This window comes from Quercus suber, unplaced genomic scaffold (assembly GCF_002906115.3).
Source record: "Quercus suber isolate HL8 unplaced genomic scaffold, Cork oak 2.0 scaffold_586, whole genome shotgun sequence".
In the NCBI taxonomy this organism is placed as follows: domain Eukaryota; kingdom Viridiplantae; phylum Streptophyta; class Magnoliopsida; order Fagales; family Fagaceae; genus Quercus; species Quercus suber.
This window is the reverse complement of record NW_027070031.1, coordinates 75,408-101,441: the sequence shown is the minus strand read 5'-3', so window position 1 is coordinate 101,441 and position 26,034 is coordinate 75,408. Positions and strand designations below refer to the sequence as shown.

The 26,034-nt window shown below is 32.6% G+C and overlaps 3 protein-coding genes across 3 annotated transcripts; all 3 read right to left on the bottom strand.

The window, feature by feature from the left end:
* Nucleotides 1–3,297: 3,297 nt before the first annotated feature.
* Nucleotides 3,298–6,951, bottom strand: LOC111991016 (2-alkenal reductase (NADP(+)-dependent)). Its single transcript, XM_024022786.2, has 5 exons — nucleotides 6,569–6,951; nucleotides 5,837–6,014; nucleotides 5,112–5,278; nucleotides 4,336–4,418; nucleotides 3,298–3,865 (listed from the first exon to the last, which is right to left on the bottom strand). The coding sequence occupies exons 1-5, from the start codon at nucleotides 6,806–6,808 to the stop codon at nucleotides 3,487–3,489; spliced, it is 1,047 nt and encodes a 348-aa protein (XP_023878554.2). The 5' UTR covers nucleotides 6,809–6,951; the 3' UTR covers nucleotides 3,298–3,486.
* A 1,600-nt stretch (nucleotides 6,952–8,551) lies between these two features.
* Nucleotides 8,552–10,623, bottom strand: LOC136063855 (2-alkenal reductase (NADP(+)-dependent)-like). The gene is made up of 2 exons (XM_065764830.1): nucleotides 10,380–10,623; nucleotides 8,552–8,868 (listed from the first exon to the last, which is right to left on the bottom strand). Exons 1-2 carry the CDS (start codon nucleotides 10,621–10,623, stop codon nucleotides 8,552–8,554), a joined length of 561 nt encoding a protein of 186 aa, XP_065620902.1.
* A 3,772-nt stretch (nucleotides 10,624–14,395) lies between these two features.
* Nucleotides 14,396–17,385, bottom strand: LOC111991017 (2-alkenal reductase (NADP(+)-dependent)). The gene is made up of 5 exons (XM_024022788.2): nucleotides 16,956–17,385; nucleotides 16,457–16,634; nucleotides 16,016–16,182; nucleotides 15,366–15,448; nucleotides 14,396–15,018 (listed from the first exon to the last, which is right to left on the bottom strand). Exons 1-5 carry the CDS (start codon nucleotides 17,190–17,192, stop codon nucleotides 14,640–14,642), a joined length of 1,044 nt encoding a protein of 347 aa, XP_023878556.1. The 5' UTR covers nucleotides 17,193–17,385; the 3' UTR covers nucleotides 14,396–14,639.
* Between the last annotated feature and the right edge of the window lie 8,649 nt (nucleotides 17,386–26,034).

Sequence of the window (26,034 nt, the reverse complement as noted above, 5' to 3'; positions counted from 1 at the left end):
TCCGCAGATCTTCCAAGAACATTAGACCTCTACAGCGTTATTCACCCGCTTTAAATTATCTCCTGTTGACTGATGGTGGTGAGTTAGAGTGTTATAATGAAGCCTTGCAAGATGATAATTCAAGCAAGTGGGAGTTAGCCATGAAGGATGAGATGGATTCCTTATTGGGGAATCAGACATGAGAACTGACTGAATTGCCAGCAGGAAAGAAGGCTTTGCACAACAAGTGAGTATACAGAATAAAGAATGAGCATAATGGTAGCAAACGTTACAATGCCAAATTAGTTGTTAAATGGTTCCAGCAGAAGGAAGGGATTAACTACACAGAGATATTTTCTCCCGTTGTGAAGATGTCAACAATTAGACTGGTGCTGAGAATGATGGCTGCAGAAAACTTACATCTTAAGCAGTTAGATGTGAAGACAACATTCCTTCATGGTGACTTGGAGGAAGACCTTTACATGATTCAGCTAGAAAGGTTCATTGTTCAAGGACAAGAGAATCTAGTTTGCAAACTGAGAAAGAGCTTGTATGGCCTAAAACAAGCTCCTAAATAGTGGTACAAGAAATTTGACAGTTTTATGCATAGAATTGGGTTCAAGAGATGTGAAGTTGATCATTGTTGCTATGTTAAGTTTTTTTGACAATTCTTACATCATATTACTATTGTATGTGGATGATATGCTTATTGTAGGGTCTTGCATTAAGAAGATTAATAATCTGAAGAAACAATTGTCAAAACAGTTTGCAATGAAAGATTTGGGAGCTGCAAAACAAATCCTTAGTATGAGAATCATTAGAGACAAGGCTAATGATACATTGAAGCTTTCACAGTCAAAGTATGTGAAGAAAGTTCTTAGCAGGTTCAACAGGAATGAAACTAAACCAGTGAATACACCTTTGGGTAGTCATTTCAAATTAAGTAAAGAACAGTCACTGAAGACAGAAAAAGAAAGGGACCATATGAGCAAGGTGTCCTATGCCTCAGCTATTGGCAGCTTGATGTATGTTATGGTGTGTACAGGGCCAGACATTGCACATGCAGTGAGAGTTGTGAGTAGATTCATGAGTAGACCTGGAAAGCAGCATTAGGAGGCAGTCAAGTGGATTTTGAGATATCTGAAAGATTCATCAGATACATGTCTTTGCTTCACAAGTGCAGGTTTGAAACTGCAGGGTTATGTAGATGTTAATTTTGCTGGCAATATTGATAGTAGAAAGAGTACTACTGGGTTTGTATTTACTCTGGATGATATAGCTATATCATAAGCTTCAAATCTACAAAAGATTGTTACTTTATTTACTATAGAAGCTGAGTATATTGTAGCAACTGAAACTGAAAATGAGATGATTTGGCTACATGGTTTCTTAGATGAATTGGGCAAGAAGCAGGAGATGGGCATTCTACACAGTGACAATCAAAGTACAATTTTTCTTGCTAAAAATTCGGCTTTTCATTTAAAGTCAAAACATATACAGACAAAATACCACTTTATCCGGTACATTATTAAAGATAAGCTGGTAATACTTGAGAAAATATGTGGATCTAAGAACCCGGCAGACATGTTGACTAAGGGTGTCATTATTGAGAAGCTAAAGTTGTGTGCAGCTTCAATTGGCCTTCTAACTTGAGGACAGGAGGATGAGTTGCAGGGATGAGAGATTGTTTTTAGAGGATAGCGGCTAATGTTGGTAATTGAACTAGTCTCTAAGTGGGAGATTTGTTGGGATTTGTAGAGCCTAGTTTATGTTTGATCCGGTTGACAACCCGACCCAACCCGAATAATGTTGCATGGTTTTTAATGGGAGATTTTCTGAGGCTTAGTCCATTTTGTAGCCCATTGTAATCTCGTGCGCATGATATAAAAGCTGCTTTTGTAATTAGGGTTTTGTTACTGTTGTTGTGTTTTTAGAGAGAGAAAAACACTGTAGCCGCACTTTGTATTTTTCCTTGATAATAGTGAAATCCCTGCAACTCCGTAGACGTAAGCAAATTGCCGAACTACGTAAATATTTCTTGTACGTGTGATTGTTTTCTTTGACGAGTGTTTTCTCTTTTATTTTTATTTATTTATTTATTTTTTTGTTTCTCACAGGTTGGAATTTCAGTTGAATTTCCAACACAAAGGACCTAAAGATTTTGGGCATGAAGTCAAATCATTCCTGAGCAACAGGGACGGAGCCAGAACTTTGAGTTAGGGGGGACAGTTTTACTGTTGAGATTTCAACCTCTGATTTTGCTACTTAGTTGTTGAGATTTTTTTTTTTTTTTAGGTAAGAACAAAATTATTTTTGTGTAGAATTTTTTTAAAGGGTGAGGTTATTTATTTTGGATAAAATTAGTTAATTAGCTTAATTTTGTTTTTAGTTTTACTCGTAATTTTTGTTGTTGAGATTTTTTTTTTTTTTTTTTGGGGCCTGTATATTTTGTTTTAGATTTTAGATCTATAAATTTTTTTATGGTCACTAAAATGAGGAAAATGCTAGAACTGCAAGTTTTTTATAAATTATTTATGTAATAAGTGATTACTGGTAAGTAAAAAAATGATGTGAGTGGTGTGCCCTATGCGAACCAATAAAAATTTGTTGCCAAAAAGGTTTGTAAAAATGTTATAAAAAGGTTTGTGAGCATAGCATTACTCTTAAAAGAATCAATGATATTATTAAAGGAAAATAAGATGTAATTTTATAAAACAAAATTGCTAAAATTAATACACACACATATATATAATAATTTTTTCTTTTTTTAAATTTTCCCCCCCTGGTCCAGGGGTAGTTCCGTCCATGCCGAGCAACTAAAATTACCTGTTTACCAACACTGAGGCCAGAAATTAGCCCAGCAAGTGCTGCTGGGCCACTCTCAAGGCTTTCAGCCATGTCTTCCAAATATACAACTTCCCTTCAGCAAAGTGAGGCAGAACCAAATCCAGAAACTTCAGGTAAGGTGATAGTGATCAAAAACCACAATTCCTTTTATATGAACCCTTTTGTAAATCAGATGCGTTAAATTGTGCACACCTTCTGGCTTGTCAAGGCTGTACTGTGAGACCATAGGCCCTCATGTTGAGTAGCACTTCATCAAGCATTTTTCCCCCAACATTCTCAAAGTAAACTGCAATGCGACCATGGGCCCTCATGTTGGGTATGCTCTATTACAGTTACAATTTCTATGATGTAAACAAATGGGCTCATATTCAATATTGGGATCCGAAAGAAATTTTACTCCATTTGCATGAAGTGTCACTCTAGATGTCAAATAAAAAAGGTAGTTGTTAAGTCAAGTTGAGATAACAAATTAGTACTTCCAACTCAAATGAATTTACAGTTGATAGTTATGCGTATGCTCAACTCCAACAACATAACACTCTATTAAGGATATAAAATTATGTTGTTACCAACAAAACCCAATAGAAGATACATTTGCAGTAAATAATCCACCTGGGCCTAGAGTTTTTGAACCATAAAGTTGTATATATACAAAGTCATTCATTCATGAGCAACTACCACTACCTGCTTTCCAACATTACGGCCAGAGAAGAGCCCTACCATTGCTTCTGGGGCACTCTCGAGGCCTTCAGCTATGTCTTCCACATAAGTAATCTTTCCCTCTTTGATGTAAGGCAGAACAAACTCCAGAAACTTTGGATAGAGGTGGTAGTAATCAAAAACAAGGAATCCTTCTATCCGGATCTGTTTCCAAACCACACTCATTATATGGTGCAAAACTTCAGGCTGCTCAAGGTTGTACTGTGAGATCATTCCACATACAGCAACGCGGCCATGGACCCTCATGTTGAGTAGCACAGCATCAAGCATCTTTCCCCCAACATTCTCAAAATAAATATCAATACCTTCTGAAAAGTATCTATAAGAAAAACACAGCAGCCCTCTAGATTTAAGTACCAGATATACAAATGAAAGAGCAGTCACTCTTGGTTTTTCAAGGACATAGATTAAAACTTAAAAATAAGTATAGGGACAAAACATCTTTCAAAACTGTAGACATGATCTGTGATGATCGGTTCATGATAAAAGTGGTGTTAGTGGTGGTACCATGTAAAAGAGATGCTCTAATCACAACATGCTATATTTAGCAATTGAAAAGAAGTGTCAGTCTTGGACTTAGATAATAGTGAAATAGAAAAATTAATCCTCAATATAACTTTTTTTTTTACTTTGAAGTTTCCAAGGCTTAAAATACATATATATATATATGAAGGGATGTCCACATTCTTAAGAACAAGGATGTCCAATGTTTACTTCGGTATCAAACCAGTGACTCTGTCAAAGAAATGGAATTTTATAATTCTAATTAGAACATATATTACTACCAACCTTTTCAAAGCTACATCCAAGTCAGGCTCTTCTTTATAGTTGAAAGCCTCGTCAAACATTAATTTGTTCTTCAGCAAATCAACCTTGTTGCAGAAAGGGGAAAAAAACAAATAGAAAAATGTTAGTGAGGCTGCCCACTCTGGTCAGGCACACCAACTCCTAAAGAAGATTAAAAATTGCCAAAGTATGCAAGGGTGATCAATATCTGTTATGATTTGTGAGAATGGACAAGGGTGGCTTATTTTGCTCCGAACATTTTTTCTTTGGCATGTTACTGGCAAATATTTAGTTACCGGATAGGAAAAATGTTCATATCATTAACATATATATTTATACTCGATATAAAAAATGCATAACAACCAAATAGTTCTGTGCTAATCTTAGCCTTAGGTAAAGAAAATAGAATTTATACCCTTCAAATGAGTGTTAGAAATGACCACAGTGTCCTGTCAATTATTGCGAAACATTTCAAATTTCTTGTTCCTTCTACTTTTTGGTCCTTATGGACATGGAAAATCATGCAAAAAGCAATATTTCACTAGTTCTTTGTACACTAATATATGTAGCAAGACAAACTCAATTATACTCTAGCCATTAGAGAAGAGAGTTGCTCATTTAGGTATTAAGATAAAGTATATCAACGTTAGAGTGCTTTGGATCAAACGCAGATTGATTGAAGAAATCAACCGATTGGATTGAGTATATCATGTTATAAACAGAATGGAAAAAAATATTAATTGAATTGAAACATTGAGCACTCATATTCAGCAAATCGCCTTTTCTTTGCTTCCAGCACTTCCAACGACATAGCAACCAAACAACTTCGCAAACTGCCCAACAAGCTGACCAACTGCTCCAGAAGCTGCTGAAATGAAGACATGCTCTCCTTTCTTTGGATAGCAAACCTCATGAAAACCACAATAAGCTGTTAAACCAGGCATACCTACACATAAGGAAAATGTTAATGAGGTTTTTGCAGTAAGCTAGATAAATTACCATGAGACGGCCTTAATCTACATATATAATTTCAGCTAATTGAGTTAGTACTTGCAATTTCAATAATTTTTTCCGGTTGCAACTTAGTTCTACAATCAGACTCACCAATAAGAATCAATAGTATATAAGTTTTATATTGGATAAGCAACTAACCACTTTATTAAAATGTATAAAAAGGTGCTCAGGATTGGAAAATTTTGTATTCTTGATTTATGATTGTGAGAGAATTTTGAAAGCCATCTGGGGGAGGCTACTTTATATTATTAGATTTTACAAGAATATCAAATGCAGGTAGATCAACCGGGAAAGAAGTGTGTATCAATAGTCACATGCAGCATCTGCTTACTGATAATCAGAATCATCTTGACCAAACTTAACAAGAACAATCAAGAAAATCCCATCTGTTCCTTTGGTTCACATATCACCATAACAGTAATAATCAGTTTCCTAGAACTGTACATTCATCTCTCAAGTATATATCAAAAGGGAAAGAAAATCGGCTTACCAAGAATGCCAGTATAGTAGGACAGTGGCACATTAGTGTGTTGGATTTTAAACATTTTCTGAAAATCCGTAATTAAACTATATTCTTCCCATCCTGTTATTCCCCAAACTAAGTCACCTTTCTTGAAATCTGGATTCCCAGAATCCAAAACTTTAGCCACGCCAAACCCAGTAAGTGCCTGTATGATTCAACATGAAGGTCATTATCAAAGTACACAACTGAAACAAGATCAATATGAAACCCCTTCATTATAGATAGTAGATGTAATTAAATTTAAGCTTCTAGTTGTCCAAAAGAGCTGTAATAATCAAATTTAAATAATAATTTTAGAAATCAACTGTGACTTGCAACTATTTGCAATAAATTGGATCAAATGTTGGCAATTATGGAACACAGATTTACATCATATCTTTATCTCTCTGTATTGTAAATTAAATGGTATTTTGAATGTATTTGATTGACAAATGATTTAACAATTCAAAAGTGTGTTAAGTATCAGTTGAGCTACGAGGTTGTTGGTAAAATTCAGAAGAATTGGATTCTTGTTACAACTTAGTATAACACTTTATTAATATTATGACCCTCGATACCAAATCATGTTTTCCTGTTAGAAACAAAGTTCAGTTAAGTTAGTTATTTCAGATCTAACTTTGGAAGAAAAGTTACATTTTCATAATTTGTACCACTGCTATTACCACCCAAACAAACAAGATAAATCTAGCATTGACTTACTGAAACAGGGGGCTTCGAGGAGTTTGTGTCGGGCTTCTTCATTTGGATAAGAATGTAGGGATCACAAGACATGTAGAGATTCTTCACCACAACCCCATTAGTACCTTCTGGGACATTCAACTTTATGGTACCATTGCTACTCACGTACATGTCTGATTCTTTAGGAGAACCAGTGACATAGTTCTTTAAGATCACTTGCTTGTTGCTCACTTGCTCATCATCACCATCGTCACTTGCCATTTTTAATAAATGAAGCTCGTACTGATAGTAGCACGTATCAATGAGTGTTAAATACAGAAGAAGAAAAAAAATCGACGAGATAACTAGATAAGAGTACTATGCAATCAGACTTTGTGATTGGTTTAGGGAATGTCGCAAAAGGATTGTTTATTTTATTGTGGTGGAAAAAAAATATATATATATATGCTCGGTATATGCGAATGCGTCAGATAGATAGTATTATGTTTAGATATGCATCGACTTTGGTCAAAAGGTGGATGAGGTGAGGTCTCTAAAGAAAATTTGGTTTTTCATTCGGATAAAGTTATACAACCGAAGAGTCCGGTTGCTCACTGGCATAGTGGCATTACGTGCTTTCCAATTATAAGGAGAGCTAAGCATTTCGATCCAATTATAAGGAGAGCTAAAAGCATTCACATCAGTTCATATATAAAATAGAAAAATATATAAATTAAATTTATATTGTTTTGCCTAAAAATGATCCATATCAATCTATATATAATTGTATAAATTTATAAGTTAGTTAAAATAATTGTATAAACTTACAATGATACTATTTATTTTACATTTAGTTTTTTTTCTTTTTCTTTTTTTAGGATGAAAAAAGAAATAATGGATAGTGATTGACTAGTTGTTATATGTAAAGAAAGAGAAACAATTTAAAAAAAAAAATCAAGAAAAACTTATATTTTAATGAAATGTAGTGTAAAATAAATAATTTGATATGGGGTTTTTTTTTTTAATTGAGTATGTAAAATAGAAAAAGTAAGTTCTTATGCTAAAATAGATAAAGTTTTTTGCAAGAGCTTAATTGAATGCTAAGGGTTTAAAACTTTAAATTCTTTCTCTCCCATCCTTATAATTCTGGAATTATTAAAAAATTTAAATAATAAAAAAAAGGTTATACATGATGTCTCAAGAGCATTGTAACTCAATTAACACTGCTTAGTATTTCCAAGAGAAACATTAAGGTGGCTTCCTAGTGTTTAAAGTTGTAACCCAGCCAGTTATAAGAAATGGTTGGTTGTTCAGACTTGATTCATTAACATTCAGGAAGATTTCAGACAAGTATTTTATTGAAAAGAGAGATGCTACGTCCATAACATTTTTACAACAAATCACAAGTGGTTAGTTGTTATTGGTTCAAATTTGAAACTAACATTAAGATTACTTTTTTGCTCCAACAATAACAACCAGTAACAACCTACCACTTATGATTTGTTGTGAAAATGTTGTGGACATATCATTTCTATATTGAAAAATCTTGATTTAAGAAATTCTAGCCAAGTTTAGTTGTAAGTTGTTTAACTTTTGTTTGAAATTTTTTTCAAGATAGTAAGGGAGAACACCAAATTGTTGAGTAGATCTTGAGTACAATGGTTTTACAAGCATGAAAATATTAGCATGACACTCATTAATTACAGCCACGATTACCGATTTGGTGTAGTCAACACCCTTCAGTGATAATAGAAACACATGGTTGAGGTTGAATAGATAGGAACCATAAGATGCAAAAGGATTATTGCATTGCATGAAGTTAGTATGTTGAAGTGAATTTGAGCTTGTAGCATCATAAGATCTGCTATTTCTGAAATTCTTGACATCAATGACATTACATCTACTTAGTAAACTCAATTCTTCATGAACACCAAGACCTGAAACGTCCACCAAAGGTGTAGACGGTTGAGGTTTATTTACAGTAGGAAACTCCAAGGGACCTAGAGCTTTTGGTCATGAAGTCAATCATTCTTGAGCAACTAAAACTACCTGTTTACCAACATTGAGGCCAGAAAATAGCCCAACAAGGGCTGCTGGACCACTCTCAAGGCCTTCAGCTATGTCTTCCAAATATACAATCTTCCCTTCAGTAATGTGAGGCAGAACCAAATCCAGAAACTTCAGGTAAAGGTGATAGTAATCAGAAAACACAAATGCTTTCATATGAACCCGTTTGTAAATCATGTGCACTAAATTGTGCACACCTTCCAGCTTCTCAAGGTTGTACTGTGAGATCATGCCACAAACAGCAATGCGACCATGGGTCCTCAGGTTGAGTAGCACTGCATCAAGCATTTTTTACCCCAACATTCTCAAAGTAAATATCGACACCTTCAGGAAAGTACCTGAAAAAACAATACAACATTCACACTAGATTGAGACCAGCGATATGATATAGAAGTCCAAAAGACTCTTGGTTTCCCTTGTAAAGAGAGTAAAACTTAATATACCATGCTTCTGCCTTATTGTTTACCTATCTTTTCCTTTTTTAATGAAGGCTTCAAAGACAAATTAATCCACAATATAACAAGTTTTTCCCATAAAAAATTTCCTAGGCATAAAATATATATGTAAGGATGTCCTCTTTCTAAAGAACAAGGATGTCCAATGTTTACTTCAGTATCAAACCGGAGACCCTGTTAAAGTCTGAAATTATATTTTATATACTGATTACACCATATATTATTACTAACCTTTTCAAACTGAAATTTTAAAGTACACAATTAAAACAAGATCAATCTAATACCCCTTCATAAATCATAGTAGAAGTGTTTTTTTTTTTTGTTTTCTTCATAAAAATAGTATATATTACTTTAAACTTAGGGCCTGTTTAGATTGAGAGGAAAGAAGGGAGAGTGGAGGAGAGTAGAATAGAATTGCCTGAAAATAGATTAATTTTGAGACAATTCTTATCTACTCTACTCTCCCTTCTTCCTCCTCAATCCAAATGGACCATTATAGTTGGTCAAAAGATCTGTGATAATCAAATCTATCATTATATATATATATATATGCAATTTAAATAATGGATTTAGAAATTGACAGTGACTTGTAACCAAACACCACAAATTTGGACACATTCACAAATTATCTTTATCTCTATATATAATAAATTAATTGGTTTGTTAATGCAATTGATTGACAAAAGACTTAACCATTAAGAATAAAACTTTATTAATGTTATGATACTTGATACCAAATCATGTTTTCTCATTCCGAACATAGAGCTAATTTCAAGTTACATCCAATGTAATTCTTAGACTTAAGAAACTCCTCTATTAGTATATAAACCTTTTTTTTTTAATTTTAAAATTCTACATATATGGATTATGGACTCTATTCTCAAATAAAATCTTTAGAAAAAAATAAAAGGAAACTTACATTATCAATTATACCAAAACAAACAAGATAACACATTAAAAAAAATAGAGTTAAACAAATAAAAATCAGTTTCCCCACTTTTAGTATTTTCTACCAATCATAACCTATAATCATGCCATGTGTTTGATTTTTTGTTAGTGCATTCTAAATTTTAATGATTTTATAAGGAAAAAAAAAAGAGGGATGTGTCCCCTGTTATAAAGTGGAATACTTGACCAATCTATGGGCAGTGATAAGCCCATATGTGAAAAAGTGAAAGTCATGTTAGCAGATGGAAAAAAATGGTGAACATTTTTGTGTCTTTTTGGTTTTACTCAACAGGATAAGATTATAAATATTCAGAAGAATCATAGCTATAATTTTGGAAAAAAAAAAAAAAAAAAGAGTGGCACTCTGCTTTGAGCCACCGAACCGGGCTCAAAGGAATTGGTGGTGGAACTGATTGGCTTCTTCACAAGATTACACATATAAGGATCGCAGGACAGGTGCAGATTCTTCACCAAAAGCCCATTTGAACCTTCTGGGACCTTCAACTTTATGGTACCATTGGTGTTAAGGTACATGTCTGATTCTTTAGGGAAACCAGACACATAGTTCTTGAAGATCACTTGCTTGTTGCTCACTTCTAGCTCATTATCACCACCACCACTAGCCATTGATAACAAAGCTCTTATCATATATTAGCAATACAATCACTTACAAAAAAAAAAATATATATATATATATATATATTAGCAATACAATCAAATTATGTGGGTTGGTTTTAAGGCTCTTCGCTTGTCTTTTTAAAGCGTTGCAACTTTGCAAGAAATTTGAGGTTGTTTTATAGTATAAATTTTTTAAATTTTCATTAATTTAAAGTTATACATGATGTGTACTTTCTAAAGTTTATTTTATTCTATTTTTGGAGGTCCATTTTATAGTAAAAATTTGTTAGTTTTTCATTCATTTAAAGTTATACATGGTGCTTTCTCCAACAAAAAAAAGTATGAAGTAGTTCTACATGGTGTGTAATAAAAAGTTATGTAGCTGAAAATGAAGTAAAAGTCAACGAACTAAATAACTTTTTAATTTCGTTCTTTAATGATAGTACTTTTTTTTTTAATTCTTATAAATTCAATAATTACAATTGGGAGGAGAGATTTGATTTATTTGAATACTAAACATTTTCATTAGAAATATTAGGAAGTGTCAATTAAGTTTCAAAACTTTTGAAATTTTATAATAGCATGTGACCACACATGTCAATTAAAATTCATATATAAGTTTAATAAAAGATTTGACTAATATCATAGAAATTGAATAATAAATATATAGAATAAAAATTAACGATAAAAATTAACGTAAGTTACATTGCGATGTAAGACTAAATTAATTAAAATATTAAAATATTAGTAATATAGAATTTTAATAGGAAATTTTTTTTCCTTTTTAGGAAAGATAAAAAATTTCATTGCTGTGAGCTAATTACTTTAACCTTTACCCAAAAAACTTCAAATTTTTCTCTTTTACAGTTTCTTGAACGATCTGAATCTAAAAACCAAGCATAAGAATTGCAAGACATGTAAGGCCTGTTTGGTTTGTAAATTGTCATCACTCAATTTTCATCATTTAATTTTTACCACTCGTCACTCATCACTTAAAATACCTCAATTTTCCAAACTCCACTATCACTCAGTTCCCGTTACTTTGTTTCAAAAAAAAAAAAAAAAAGTTGTTATTTGTGGCTGGGCTTTGTTTTACCCAAAAAAAAAAAAAAAAATACTAGCCATTGATAACAAAGCTCTTATCATATATTAGCAATACAATCACTTATAAAAAATATATATATATATATATATTAGCAATACAATCAAATTATGTGGGTTGGTTTTAAGGCTCTTCGCTTGTCTTTTTAAAGCGTTGGAAACTTTGCAAGAAATTTGAGGTTGTTTTATAGTATAAATTTTTTAAATTTTCATTAACTTAAAGTTATTCATGATGTGTACTTTCTAAAGTTTATTTTATTCTATTTTTGGAGGTCCATTTTATAGTAAAAATTTGTTAGTTTTTCATTCATTTAAAGTTATACATGGTGCTTTCTCCAAAAAAAAAATATGAAGTAGTTCTACATGGTGTGTAATAAAAAGTTATGTAGCTAAAAATGAAGTAAAAGTCAACGAACTAAATAACTTTTTAATTTCGTTCTTTAATGATAGTACTTTTTTTTTTATTCTTATAAATTCAATAATTACAATTGGGAGGAGAGATTTGATTTATTTGAATACTAAACATTTTCATTAGAAATATTAGGAAGTGTCAATTAAGTTTCAAAACTTTTGAAATTTTATAATAGCATGTGACCACACATGTCAATTAAAATTCATATATAAGTTTACAATTAAAATTCATATATAAGTTTAATAAAAGATTTGACTAATATCATAGAAATTGAATAATAAATATATAGAATAAAAATTAACGATAAAAATTAACGTAAGTTACATTGCGATGTAAGACTAAATTAATTAAAATATTAAAAAATTAGTAATATAGAATTTTAATAGGAATTTTTTTTTTTTCCTTTTTAGGAAAGATAAAAAATTTCATTGCTGTGAGCTAATTACTTTAACCTTTACCCAAAAAACTTCGAATTTTTCTCTTTTACAGTTTCTTGAACGATCTAAATCTAAAAACCAAGCATAAGAATTGCAAGACATGTAGGGCCTGTTTGGTTTGTAAATTGTCATCACTCAATTTTCATCATTCAATTTTCACTACTCATCACTTAAAATACCTCAATTTTCCAAACTCCACTATCACTCAGTTCCCGTTACTTTGTTTCAAAAAAAAAAAGTTGTTATTTGTGGCTGGGCTTTGTTTTACCCAAAAAAGAAAAAAAAAAAACCCAAAAGTCAAATATTGCGGCTGATAATTACGAAAATGCCATTAGAAATTGAGTTTTAGAAACTGAAAACACATTTTAGAAATTGAGTTTTAGAAACTGAAAACACCTAAAATGTGTTTTTAGTTTCCATAACTCATCACTCAAAAATCAGAAAATTGAGTGATAGAAACAATAACTGGAAACCAAGCCAAACAATCATCTATTTGTGGGACCCACTTGTTTTGGATGATGGATCATGAAAACTGAGTGATATCACACAGTTTTCATGCCATCCAAACAAGCTCGTAGAGATTCTTCACCACAACCCCATTAGTACCTGCTGGGACTTTCAAGTTTATAGAACCATTGCTACTCACGGACATGTCTGACTCTTTAGGAGAACCAGTCACATAGTTCTTTAAGGTCACTTGCTTGTTGCTCACTTCTAGCTCATCATCACCATCACTTCATTTTTTAATAAATGAAGCTCCTACTAGTAGTAGTATCAATGAGTGTTAAATACAACAACAACAACAACATAAAATAAAATAAAATAAAATAAAATAAAATAAAGAGAAGAAGAAGAAAACTAGACAAGAGTAGTACTGTCAAAAATAACAGTGGTGTGATCAGCCAATGCGTCAGGATTGTTTATTTTATTGTGGTGGAGAAAAAACATATGGTAGGTATATGTGAATGCGTCAGATAGATAGAACTATGTTTGGTCAAAGGTCATGGTTTTAAAAATGGGGCTGAACCAGCCGATCCAACTGGTTCAACCATAAAATGTGTAAAATTTAAGTAATTTACGTAGTTGTGTAAAATTTAGTAATTTACATAGTTTTCCTTAAAAATAATCAACACCAATTTATATATAATTGTTTAAATTTACAAATTAGCTAAAATAACGGTGTAAATTTACATTAATACCATTCATTTTGTATTTAATTGTTTTTTCTTTCTTTACAAATCTCAAGAATGAAGGAAGAAGGAAGAAGGTATGGTGATTCTTGTGTGTGAAAAAAGAGAAATAATTTAAAAAATCAAGAAAAACTGATATTTTAATAAAATTTAGTATAAAATAAATAATTTGATGTGTGGTGTTTTTGAAAAATGAGTATATAAAATAGAAAAAGTAAGTTCTTATGCTAAAATTGATAGAAATTTTTGCACAAGCTGATGCAAATGCTAAGCGTTTAAAACTTTAAATTCTCTCCCCCATCCTTATAATTCTGGAATTATTAAAAAAAAAAAATTAAAAAGAGTTATTCACGATGTTCCAAGAGTACTGAAGCTCAATTGATGCTTCTTAGAATTTGTAACCCAGCTAATTATAGGGAATGGTTGGTTGATCAAAGTTTATTCATTAACATTCTGAAAGATTTCATAGTTCAGACAAGTATTTTATTGAAAAATCTTGATTTAATAAATTCTAGCCAAGTTTAGTTGTAAGTTTTTTAACTTTTGTTTGAAATTTTTTTAAAGATAGTGAGGGGGAACACCAAATTGTTGAGTAGATACAATGGTTTTACAAGTATGAAAATATTAGCACGACACATTAATTACAGCCACGATTACCGAACTATTGCATTGCATGAAATTAGTATGTTGAAGTGAATTTGAGCTTGTAGCATCATAAGATCTGCTATTTCTGAAATTCTTGACATCAATGACATTACATCTACTTAGTAAACTCAATTCTTCATGAACACCAAGACCTGAAACGTCCACCAAAGGTGTAGACGCTTAAGGTTTATTTACAGTAGGAATCTCCAAGAGACCTAGAGCTTTTGGTCATGAAGTCAATCATTCTTGAGCAACTAAAACTACCTGTTTACCAACATTCAGGCCAGAAAATAGCCCAACAAGGGCTGCTGGACCACTCTCAAGGCCTTCAGCTATGTCTTCCAAATATACAATATTCCCTTCAGCAATGTGAGGCAGAACCAAATCCAGAAACTTCGGGTAAAGGTGATAGTAATCAAAAACCACAAATGCTTTAATATGAACCCGTTTGTAAATCATGTGCGTTAAATTGTAAACACCTTCCGGCTTCTCAAGGTTGTACTGTGAGATCATGCCACAAACAGCAATGCGACCATGGGTCCTCATGTTGAGTAGCACTGCATCAAGCATTTTTCCCCCAACATTCTCAAAGTAAATATCAATACCTTCAGGAAAGTACCTGAAAAAACAATACAACATTCACACTAGATTGAGACCAGCAATATGGTATAGAAGTCCAAAAGACTCTTGTTTTCCCTAGTAAATAGAGTAAAACTTAACATATCATGCTCCTACCTTATTTTTTATTAATCATTTCCCTTTTTAATGAAGGCTTGAAAGACAAATTAATCCACAATATAACCATTTTTTCCCATAAAAAAATTCCAAGGCATAAAATATATATGTAAGGATGTCCTCTTCCTTGGGAACAAGGATGTCCAATGTTTTCTTCATTATCAAATCAGTGACCCTGTTAAAGACTGAAATAAATTTTATATTCTGATTAGAACAAATATTATTACTAACCTTTTCAAAGCTGCATCCAAGTCAGACTCTTCTTTATAGTTGAATGCCTCATCGAACTTGAATTTGTTCTTCAGCAAATCAACCTTGTTGCAGAAAGGATAAAGAAAAAAACAAAAGCCAACAGAAAAATGCTGGTTAGTGAGGCTGCCCACGCAGACCAACTCATAAATAAGATTTGAAGTTGCCAAAGTGTGCAGGGGTGATCAATATCTATTATGATTTGTGAAAATGGACAAGGGTGGCATATTTTGACCTGAAATTTTATCTTTGGCATGTGACTCGCAAATGTTTAGACACGGTGTAGGACAAATACGTTAATATCAGTGAACATATATGTTTATACTTGATAGTGTCTGTTTGCATGCATATGAACCATTAATAGGAAAACAATTTTCAAATTAACAACCATAATACTTACTTTAAAAAATTCATAACAGCCAAATAGTTCTGTGCTAATCATAGGTAAGGAAAAGAGAAGAGAGTTGTTCATTTAGGAATAAGATGAAGTATCTCAACAGTAGAACTGATTCGGATCAAACCCAGATTAGTTGGACACAACCAATTGAATCAAGCACATCAAGTTATAAATAGAATGGAAAAATCAATATTAATTGAATTGAAACATTGAGCACTCATATTCAAGAAGTCACCTTTTCTTTGCTTCCAGCACTTCCAACAACATAGCAGCCTAACAGCTTTGCAAACTGCCCAACAAGCTGACCAACTGCCCCAGAAGCTGCTGAAATGAAGACATACTCTCCTTTCTTAGGAGAGCAAACCTCATAAAAACCACCATAAGCAGTTAAACCAGGCATACCTGCACATAAGGAAGATGTTTGATGAGCTTTTGGCAAAAAGCAAGACAATCGTTAACACAGCATACTAGAAAACCTAGCCAAATTACTTGCAATATGTGATCTGTAATGGTATTAATTACTACAGGATGACCTCAATCTCAAGATATAACATCAGCTAGGTGATCCAATAATGGCAGTTTAAAAAAATTGTCCCACTTACAACTTAGTTGCTACAATCAGGCTCGTCATATATAAGAGTTAATAGAAAATAAGTTCTATTTTGGATAGACTTACCAAGAATACCAGTATAGTAGGACAGTGGCACATCAGTGTGTTCGATTTTAAACAGATTCTGCAAATCTGTAATCAAACTATATTCTTCCCATCCAGTTCTTCCCCAAACTAAGTCACCTTTCTTGAATTTTGGATTCCCAGAATCTACAACTTTTGCCACACCATATCCAACAATGGGCTGCATAATTTCAACATCAAATTCATTATTAAAGTACACAATTGAAACAAGATCAATCTGATACCCCTCATAAACCATAGTAGATGTATTTTATTTTATTTTGTTTCATAAAAATAGTAGATATAACCTTAAGCTCTTAGTTGGCCATAAGATCTATGATAATCAAATCTATCATTATATTTATGCAATTATAATATTGGTTTTAGATTTTTGTGTCTTTGGTATTACTCAACAAGATAAGATTATCAATGTTCATAGGAATCATAGCTATAACTTTGGAAAAAAAAAAGAAAAAAAGAGTGGGACTCTGCTTTGACTCACCGAACCGGGCACCAAGGAATCGGTTGACTTCTTCATACGATTACGCATGTAAGGATCACAGGACAGGTACAGATTCTTCACTAAAAGCCCATTTGAGCCTTCTGGGACCTTCAACTTTATGGTCCCATTGGTTTTAAGGTACATGTCTGATTCTTTAGGGAAACCAGACACATAGTCCTTGAAGATCACTTGCTTGTTGCTCACTTCTAGCTCATTATCACCACCACCGCTTGCCATTGATAACAAAGCTCTTATTGTATATTAGCAATACAATCAGATTATGTGGGTTGGTTTTAAGGCTCTTGGGTTGTCTTTTTAAAGCGTTTGCAAGAAAGTTGAGGGTTTTTTTTTTTTGAAGTACGGAAAAATAAATTAATGCAAGTGCGGCAAAGTGAATAGTTCTAGCACCATATAAAATGTATTTTGGCCGACCATATGTAATTGGCTAATGTAATTGGCTACATTTTCACTTTCACATGCATTATCATTTTTCTCTAGTCTGCCATAGACAGTTGTGCTCAAGTTGTAGCGTTTTAGGTGGTCTTACAATTTTTTTAAAGAAATTTAGTGATGTGAGCGAATGCGTCAGGGATTGATTTATTGTGTGGAAAGAAATAAGCGATGTTGCGTCAGATGGTAGCGTCGTGAATGAATGCGGACACTTTTGCGATATGTTTACATTCTTATCCACACTTTGGGCAGGAAATAAATAAATAATCATCAATCACTACTACAGTACTTTCTAGAGTTTTTTTTTTTTTATTCTATTTTTGGAGGTCCATTTTATAGTAAAAGATTTTAGTTTTTCATTAATTTAAAGTTTTATACATGATGTTTACTTTCTAGAGTTTATTTTATTCTATTTTTTGAGGTCCATTTCTATAATCTATATAAAAAAGGAGAGCTTGAGTGGTCTTGTTTTGCACATAGATGACAGTTTTGTAGAGTCATTCTGGTTTTGTTACTCAATCAATATCACTAAGGATTTTTCACTATTTTATAGAGAGAGAGAGAGAGTTTACTCATATTGCGAGAGAGGAGAGAGAGAGCGCGAAGAGTGAGTGGATTATATTATAGTATGGGTGCTATTAACAGGTGCTGTATAGCACCCATTAATGTGATCAAATTTAAAATAAACGATTCACGTTTTTTTAGAGATAGAGAAAAAGCTGGATATGTATTAAATATGTGTCAGTTTAAATGAAGAAAATCAAATCATTTTGTAACCTGACCAAAATACCCTTAAACTCAAAATTGAAAAAACATGTTATTTATCTCTAAGTACAATGCCATAATATTCTCAAAATGAAAATATAACACCCCAAAAACAAAAACAAAAAAGAAGACAAGAGAAGCATCAATTAACAATGGCATAATATAGTCATAGTGGGGGAAGAGGCAATGGCATAAGATTGTCAAAAATAACAAAATATTGGATTCAATCCCAATTCAAAAATACAATTTCAAGAGCTTCTACCTAACATTCAAACAAAATATTGGATTCAATCCTAGTTCACTTGAAGTACACGTTTTCCTTTTTTTGTACCATTTGAGGAAATACAAGTCTCTTTCTCCGAACACGTAGAGATGTTATGAGTCTTATGACCAACATGCTTACAAAGCCCACAAGTCTTCTTTTGCTTTCCTAATTCTCTTCTGCCTTTCATTCGTTTTTGCTTTGGATGGCCTTTTGTCTTTGATAGCAAAGAACAATTAATGAAACAATCTCCATCAATCACACCATTAACATTGGCATCAACCACATTTTCCTTGCCTACTAAATTTTCATCATCCAACACTAACAATTCTTTTTCACTTAATGAGGCTTCACAACACCAACGAGATGGTAAATACAATGGTGGAATATGGTAACAATCTTTGTGAAGAAATACACTAAGAATGTGACGACAAAGTATACCACAAAATTCAAAATGTTTGCAACTACAATTAGTCACCTCACCATCCTATAAGACCTCATGCTTTTGACTAGTTTCATCTTTATAATATTGTAGCACAAATTCAATATGGTTTTCTTGATGAACTGAAAATTGTGTTGCTCTCTCAAACTCCTTTTGAAAAATTTGAAAGCATAACATGTGAAATCATTGTGTGTTTGGTCTTCTAATGGTGACAATGTTCTTAAAAAAGAACCTTTAAATGTCTCTAACATTGTATCGTGTGATTGTGTTTGCTCAATATCTTCAATGGCAAGATCAACTTAAGATTGTAAATAATAAAATAAATTAAAAACTTTTATATGACATATAAAGACTACAAACATTAACAAATAAAAAAAATAAAACAAATTATATAACAAAAGAAATCAATGGTAAGTATTGACTTACTTGTTTAATAAGTTGCATCAAGTTTATGTGAGAACAAACAAACCGTTCAATAAAGGCATTGCTTGCTCACTCCCAAGTGCAGGAGATCGTAGCAATATAATTCTCGGAGTACCGAGGTCAAACCACAAGGAGCAGGGTAAATTCAAAGACAATATAATTAAATAACAATTTGGGTGAAGAAGAAAGGTAATTTTGCTTGGTGATTGTTAACAAAAATAATAATAATAACTTATTTAAATCAATAATGTAAATACTAGGGCATCGGGGTGTTTCCCTATATCGATATGAAATTCTTTGTGATTTAAGAAATTATATATTTCACAATTGATTGTTCTTATACAATTAAATACTTATAATTCAATTGAACTAAGACAATTCAAGAACGCATGATAACCTCGATTAATAATGCGGTTAGAAAAGTTTTCAGAAAAACTCATTCACTTTAAAACCTGATTTCTATTTGAAACTATTAGAAATTCATCTAAACAATAAGAAAAACATGATTGAACTTATTGAAAGCATGGAAGAACTAATACATCAAAAGAAATCTAATTGAACAATCAAATATGTCATGGATAAAATCCTAGAAAGAATCACATTGAATATTCATACCGTATAGAAGAAACATAACCCCTAGCCCTAGCAAAGAGTTTAGGCTGCCATTAGAGAAAGAAAAATCCAAGGTTTTCTTTGCCCCAAAATTCATTCTCACAGCCTCCCTTTCAAAACCCTAATGTCTAAGTATTCAAAGAAAATAAAACTTTTTCTATTTTAATTTCCGTCCAGGTTTACAGCAGTAATTTGTGAGTTAATTTCGGCCTTCAAAAATTGAGAATTTCGAAAAACTCAAAACTGGAAAGTTGTAGATATTTAAGTCACGATTCCAACCCATCTAGCCTTGTGTCAATTGGATTTTTGAGGAGAGATATATGCCCAAAATACTGATTAGTGCTCAAATCAGAGTTTTCCTTTTCAAATTCTGCCTCTTTGATTTCTTTCCTTATTTGAAGCTTCCAATCATGGTAGATGATCCAAGCACTCCAGCTGCACCTCCCTAGACATTTAAGCATGGTCCTTTTGCTCCACTTTAATTTTAGTTTGGCCTCCATTCTCTCACAAATTCCTTTAAACTCATATTTTTCATATAATTTCCTGAAAGTAGAAAATTACACACAATGAATGGCATCTTACTCAAGAAATTATGTAAAGATAAATAATAGGGACTAATGCAAATCATGGCTTAATTATGCAAATTAAGCATAATAATAAGGAAATAACGCCCTAAAGAACAAGTATACATTTTAAGGCGTTATCAGGCATTTATACTTTCCGATCTTTTGGTTGTTGTCATTCCACCAAAAAAAATGTCCTCAAAGGTAACATGGTACCCAAAAGTGCTTGATTTGATATAAACCAATTACATGCTTGTTAGTAATCAGGTCATACTTTTCCATAACTTGAGTCCATTGACCCTCAAATTCTTCACATGAGTCTAACTTGTATAACTTGTAGAACTCTATGCACCAATTTGAATATTGATTACGAAGAATAGATGTAAACCAACCACTAAACTTAGTGGTAATATGCCATATACAAAAGGCATGTTTTGTGAGTGGTAATTCTTTTAATATTGCCTACGTAATCTATGGATCTTGATCTGTCAAAATTGCCTTGGGTTGTTTCTTCATTAAGCATGCTAAATTCTGCTAATAAAAAAAATTGTTAGAATACGTAAACATTTCAAATGATATGTATTAATATTAGCGACTAATCATGGGATTCAGACTTTTCCAGCACAAAAATTAGCCCAATAAATTGCAACTTTCGTGAACAAGGGGAAACAATACAATAATATAAATAAGAAAAATTATATCTCAACTAAAGTGAACTCCGCCCCATACAGCAATTAAAAACACAACTACCTACTCCCATTAGCTCTTTTTTTATTACAATATAAATAAGTTAACTTTTAGTGAAACAATAAACAGTATTTATCCCCTTTTACTCACAAATTTCTAATTGGTTTTGCTTCTTTCACATACAAACAGAAAGAAGAATCTCAATTCTCACTCATCTAATAGTTTATATAAAGCCAAAAATTCCATTTTCAATTTCCCGCAAAACAAGCAAAAAATAACACCAAGAATTCCAACACAAACAAACCATTTTCACCCAAGAAACAAAATGCTAATTAAATAAAATGGAAAAATAGTTGTACAAATTTATAAGATAAATAGAGTACTTTCATTAGCCATCAAAAAGCACTAGTTGTTTCATTTTGAAGAAGTGCATATCATAAGCATTTACCTTGTAAGTAGTATAAAAAACAACCACATTTCCATATTTTTGGTACCAATCAAAACTATGAGGATGAGACCAAAAAATATGCTCTAACCTTTTCTCTTCATCAGTTGTGAATGCAAGAATTCCTTTCTTTAGCAACTTTACAAAATTGTAAGAGATCCACAGCATCATTCACAGCATGCATCTTTCTCATTTTCACATAAAAATTACGAATATCCCGTTGAAAAAATGAAAGATGTCCATGTTTCACATTTTTCTTAAGTTCCATGACATGTATTATTTCTCTAACTGAAAGTCTAGCTTCTTTGAATAAGAGAATGTAATTTTTATCATCTTCAGTGATAACTCAATTGGCTAGAAGAAATCGTACATTCAAAGGGGACAACAATTCATGATTGTGATCTACAACAAAAATAGTGACATGCCATTCTTTCGGAAAAATGCCTATTGACTTTCGCAATACAATAATTAGATGAGCTTTGCATCCACATTTTAAAGACTTACTAGTTCGTTGCTCCTTAAATGGATCCACCATTTTTAGTGGTTGCCTACCTTCCCGATGACAAAAGAAATTACATCTTCCTATTTCTCCATTTTTTTTTCTTTGAATGACCTTTTCAAATTGTAAACCATTTCAATTTGCATAATTTTTATAGAAAATGAAAGCTTCTTCTTCACTAAGAAAACATTGACCAACAAAAGGCTCAAATTCATTTTCTATTGAATTTATATCCTCATATTCTTCAATAACCTCCATCTCATCTATTGGACATTCATTCAAATCAATTATTTCCCCTCCACATGTGTTATTACTTTTTCCATCATTCGGAAACTCATTTAACTCAACACAATTCCTTGAAATACGACCATGAATCTAAATTGCAATAAAACCATCATCAATTTGCGCAATATTAAAACAAGAATGAAAGCTTCTTCTTCACTAAGAAAACATTGACCAACAAAAGGCTCAAATTCATTTTCTATTGAATTTATATCCTCATATTCTTCAATAACCTCCATCTCATCTATTGGACATTCATTCAAATCAATTATTTCCCCTCCACATGTGTTATTATCAATGACTCTTGATTTAATAGAGAAAATAGATTACCTTCGTTTTTGCAAGCTTTATAGATCAATCTTTATGTAGTGTATTGCATATAGTAGGTAGATTGCATGGCATAGCAAGTAGTTGATGGAGTAGTATCTTTAAAGTTTTTTTTTTTTGTTTTTTTTTTTTTTAACCCCTTTGAATTTAACCAATACAATGGCACACATATATTGGAGAATCATTGCTCTTACATATTCAAGCATCAAGAACTTGGAATAGTGGTCTCTCTCTCTCTCTCTCTGAGTTAGTATATGTTAATGTAAAGTTGTAAGTTACAACTATGTTTTATGTTGGTTTTATTCCATGACAAAAGGTGTTGTAATTGCTTTAATTTTGTTCCTTGTATTTTGTGAGATTTATTGTATTGAGTTTAGTATTAAGTTGGTGAAGAATCAAGCATGAATTGAAGAACAAGTGGATTTCGTGAGAAGCTTGTGAGAAGCTAATCCACGAAAGAGCCACGTGAGAAGCACATGCTGGAAGCTGAAGAGTCATGCCAGCCTGGAGGATTTCGCAAGTGTCTCGCAGGCAAGGCCTTCTCGCGAGATACCCATGAAACATTTTGCCTAGAGGATTTTTGAATGTGACTTTTTTACCCTTCACCCATATATACCCTCATTACTCACAAATGTATAGGGAGGCCATTCAGAGAGAAAAATCTTAGATAGGTTTTCTACAACACACACACCCATCTTTTAGAGAGAGAGCTACTTATCCTTAATGAGAAATTATTCTAGCTCTTCTCCTTCNTACAAAAATTGAATCTATTGTGGTCCATGTAGATATCTTTAGGAACTTTTCTAGAATCCACGATGTAACTAAATAAAGAATTAAAAAAAAATCTTTATCCATGTATTGGAAAATCATTGATTAATTTCACTCTCATCATATATAGTGTAGTCCAACATGAAACCACAAAGAAATAATTAACTTCTACTTGAATCAAAGAAATAGACCGAAATGAACCAAATTGGACCAAATGGAGCAAAATAGACCAAATAGACTGAAGTGGACCAAATGAACCAAAGTGGATCCAAGTAAAACGAAGTGGACTAAATTGGATTGAACTGGACCGAAATTTATCAAAGTGGACTGAACAAGACTGAAAGGACCGAACTGGACCGAATAGACCAATGTGGACCTAGTTGGACCAAACTGGAATGAAGTGGACTAAACTGGATCGAAGTTGACCGAATGGACTGAATTGAATTAAACTAGACCAAAATAGACCGAATTAAATTAGGCTGGACCGAATGGATAAAAGTAGACCAAATAGACTGAAGTGGACCGAATTGGACTGAACTAGACCGAAATTAATCAAAGTGGACTGAATGGACCTAGGTGGACCAAATTGGACCCAACTAGATTGAACTGGACCGAAGTTGACCGAATGGACCAAATTGGATTAAACTGGACCGAAATAGACCGAATTAAATTATACTGGACCAAATTGGACAGAATTGGACCAAAGTTGACCAAATGGACCGAAAAAAGACCGAATTGGACCAAAGTGAACTGAAATGTTGTTGTGATGTGGCTTAATAGGAGCTTAGCAACAATAAATATTATGTTTTAGCTTTTAAATATTAGTATATAGATATATAGATTAGACAATGGCCTATGGCCCTTATATGGGAAAAAAAATCCTATTAACCAATAAAATATATTATATCTATCTTACTCTAGCTAAAAAAATAATAACAATTATTTCTATTTTCAAATTATTTGGAAATATCACTGAAAATATCTTACTGGATAATGCATGTGCATCATCTATGATTCAAAACCATCTTCTAGTATTGTGCTATTAATGTCCATGTTAACTTTGTCTTTTTGGTAGGTTTCATTGGTGGAATGGGTTTCTGGCTTAGGAGTTTTGGTAGCTATTGCCTATTCATGTTTTGGTCTTTGTATACTGTATAGATTGTATTTCTTGTTCCAATACCAATATATCTCTGATTCATAAAAATTAAATAAATAAAAATCAATGTATTGCTTAAATTGGACATTGAGAAGTATGTAATTTTAGTAGAAATTCCACCTATCTACAACAAATTTGTAGCCTTGGTCTACACTCTTGATTTCTTGCAGCAAGATATTTTACCATACTGTATCTTATCTGCACATTTCAACTTTCTAAGAGGTTCATCAGTTTTATGTTATCAAGTTAATTGAAAGCTCAAAATTTGTGAGAAAACGTAAGAGCTTGTTTAGACCCAAATATATATATATATATATATATATATATACTACGGCTAAATTGTTTTTACTCTAACTTTTAAGTGCGGAACAAGAGTAAATGAAGCACAATAAACCAATAACTACTCTAGTGCATAAACATGAATAACAAACAATAAAAGTAAAGCACAAGAGTAAGGGAAGAGAGATGCAACCACAAGATAACACCAAGACGTGTTATCAAGGAGGAAACCGAAGAACTCAGTGAAAAACCTCTCTGCCGCCCTCCAAGCAGTAATCAATCCACTAGAGAATAAAGTTGGAGTACACAAATAAAAAAAGACCCTCCAAGTCTAGTCTACCCAATGTTCTTGAGCCCTCCAAACTCTTGCTACCAATGGACTTCTCGAAATCATGTCTTCTCTAACTTTCTGAATCCCGCAATACACCTAATTGCATCCGCCAAGCCTCACCAACTTCTTTTGACAAATCCCCAAAGTTTCCCAAGCTCTAAAACATTCTCTACACTCTGAAAATGTGTGGGTTGTGTTTGGGTAAAAACCTCCTCTCAAGGTATTACAATGGGAGAGAGAAGGAGAAGAGGCTAGAATAATTTCTCATTAAGGATAAGTAGCTCTCTCTCTAAAAGATGGGTGTGTGTGTTGTAGAAAACCTATCTAAGATTTTTCTCTCTGAATGGCCTCCCTATACATTTGTGAGTAATGAGGGTATATATGGGTGAAGGGTAAAAAAGTCACATTCAAAAATCCTCTAGGCAAAATGTTTCATGGGTATCTCGCGAGAAGGCCTTGCCTGCGAGACACTTGCGAAATCCTCCAGGCTGGCATGACTCTTCAGCTTCCAGCATGTGCTTCTCACGTGGCTCTTTCGTGGATTAGCTTCTCACAAGCTTCTCACGAAATCCACTTGTTCTTCAATTCATGCTTGATTCTTCACCAACTTAATACTAAACTCAATACAATAAAATCTCACAAAATACAAGGAACAAAATTAAAGCAATTACAACACCTTTTGTCATGGAATAAAACCAACATAAAACATAGTTGTAACTTACAACTTTACATTAACATATACTAACTCAGAGAGAGAGAGAGAGAGACCACTATTCCAAGTTCTTGGA